Source organism: Lipotes vexillifer, unplaced genomic scaffold, assembly GCF_000442215.2.
Source record: "Lipotes vexillifer unplaced genomic scaffold, Lipotes_vexillifer_v1.1 scaffold634, whole genome shotgun sequence".
Classification (NCBI taxonomy): Eukaryota; Metazoa; Chordata; class Mammalia; order Artiodactyla; family Lipotidae; genus Lipotes; species Lipotes vexillifer.
In genome coordinates, this window is record NW_006781096.1 from 19,503 (window position 1) to 21,026 (window position 1,524).

The following is a 1,524-nucleotide window of genomic DNA, read 5'->3' on the forward strand; positions in this document are numbered from 1 at the left end:
CCAAAATGAAAGTGCAGATTTGGAGATGCACTGGTAAAAAATGCCAGAACTCCTAGGGGGTGTGTACTATAAAGAAAGAACAGGCCATGGGCAAAAGTTCATGGGCAAAAGGGAAAGAAGCTTCACAGGTGAGAGATGACCCAAAACCATTACCAAGGTTAACATGGATGAGTCCTTAACATGGGAGCCAGAAAGGATGGTATTCTGATGTGTGTCTCCCTGGCTGTGTCAGTCATGGTTCCTCTGAACTTATCCTGAATTCTCCCAGACTCCTCAAGAGTTACCAAAGGCAGAAAAGATGTGTTCCTCCCATGAGTCCAGCTTTGAACCAATGTCTTCAGAGAGAGGAGAATAGGTTTCAAAATTCTGAGCTTGGGAGCTAGAGTTGGAGATGTCTCCTCCAACCTTGTTGGGGTCCTGCAGGAAGTTCACATCTACCTCCAGAGGCAGCTGGGGCTTCAAATATTCTGCTTCAGTTTCACAAGCAGAGTGATGGAGGAAAAGCTCTGGCCTGGCTGAAGGCTGAAAGGATTTCCCGCTCTGACGACGCGACTTGGCGCGCCTGTTCTGGAACCACACCTGGAAGGGGGGAGAGAGAAACTGCTTTTGGTTGGAGTCCTCATGCTACTATTACACCTTCATAGTTCATTATAAATTCCAGTTTAACATGCCCTGGCTCCCTGCTCCCGAACCTTATGGTTTTCACAGAACACTTCACAAATCAGAGCACCTAGCTTTCTCGGCCTCACCATTCCCAGACGCGAAATTGGAATAATACCTAGTTCTAGCTATACTTTATATAGGAACATCTGCGATGAAAAATGAGGCCACAGAAATAGCAGCACTTAAGAATTTTAGGGAAAAATGCTACTATGCTTAAAGATGATAGCCCTTAAAAGAATTTGGAAAATTAGGGGGTTTTTTGGGTTTTTTTTCTTTAGCGGTACGCGGGCCTCTCACTGCTGTGGCCTCTCCCGTTGCGGAGCACAGGCTCCGGACGTGCAGGCTCAGCGGCCATGGCTCACGGGCCCAGCCGCTCCGCGGCACGTGGGATCTTCCCGGACCGGGGCACGAACCCGTGTCCCCTGCATCGGCAGGCGGACTCTCAACCGCTGCGCCACCAGGGAAGCCCCAGAATATTAGGTTTTGAAAGTGTACTCCCTTGTCAAATTATTTGAGGAGGCATTTTGCTCAGTGGACTTCATTCACTTATATGAATAAATTTTTCAGCTCACTATTTCCCCACAAATACCGAGGGACCTCTTTATTACTTTAGGCAACAAACGCACCTTGCACTAGATTTTTCAGACTCTGACGAGAAGCTCCACATGCTTCAGGCTTTACCCCAAGACGTTACATCCTTTACAACCCACATTGCAGACCCAATACCTGCCAAGAAAGTGGCCTAGGGGCCCAGGGGGCAACTTGGTGAGCCAGCAGGAGGAAACACCAACTGTGCCTCATCTGTCCCTTCTTCCTGGATAAGGAAAAAGTGTGAAAATACTTCCTATTACCTTCCTGCTG

The 1,524-nt window shown here is 48.2% G+C and overlaps 1 protein-coding gene across 1 annotated transcript in view; it reads right to left on the minus strand.

The window, feature by feature from the left end:
- Positions 1-273: 273 nt before the first annotated feature.
- The window catches only part of MIXL1 (Mix paired-like homeobox), a 1,917-nt gene continuing 666 nt past the window's right edge, over positions 274-1,524 (minus strand). The window contains exon 2 of the mRNA XM_007454486.1: positions 274-579. Within this exon, the coding sequence (XP_007454548.1) occupies positions 274-579 (306 nt within the window). The remainder of the gene's footprint in view (positions 580-1,524) is intronic.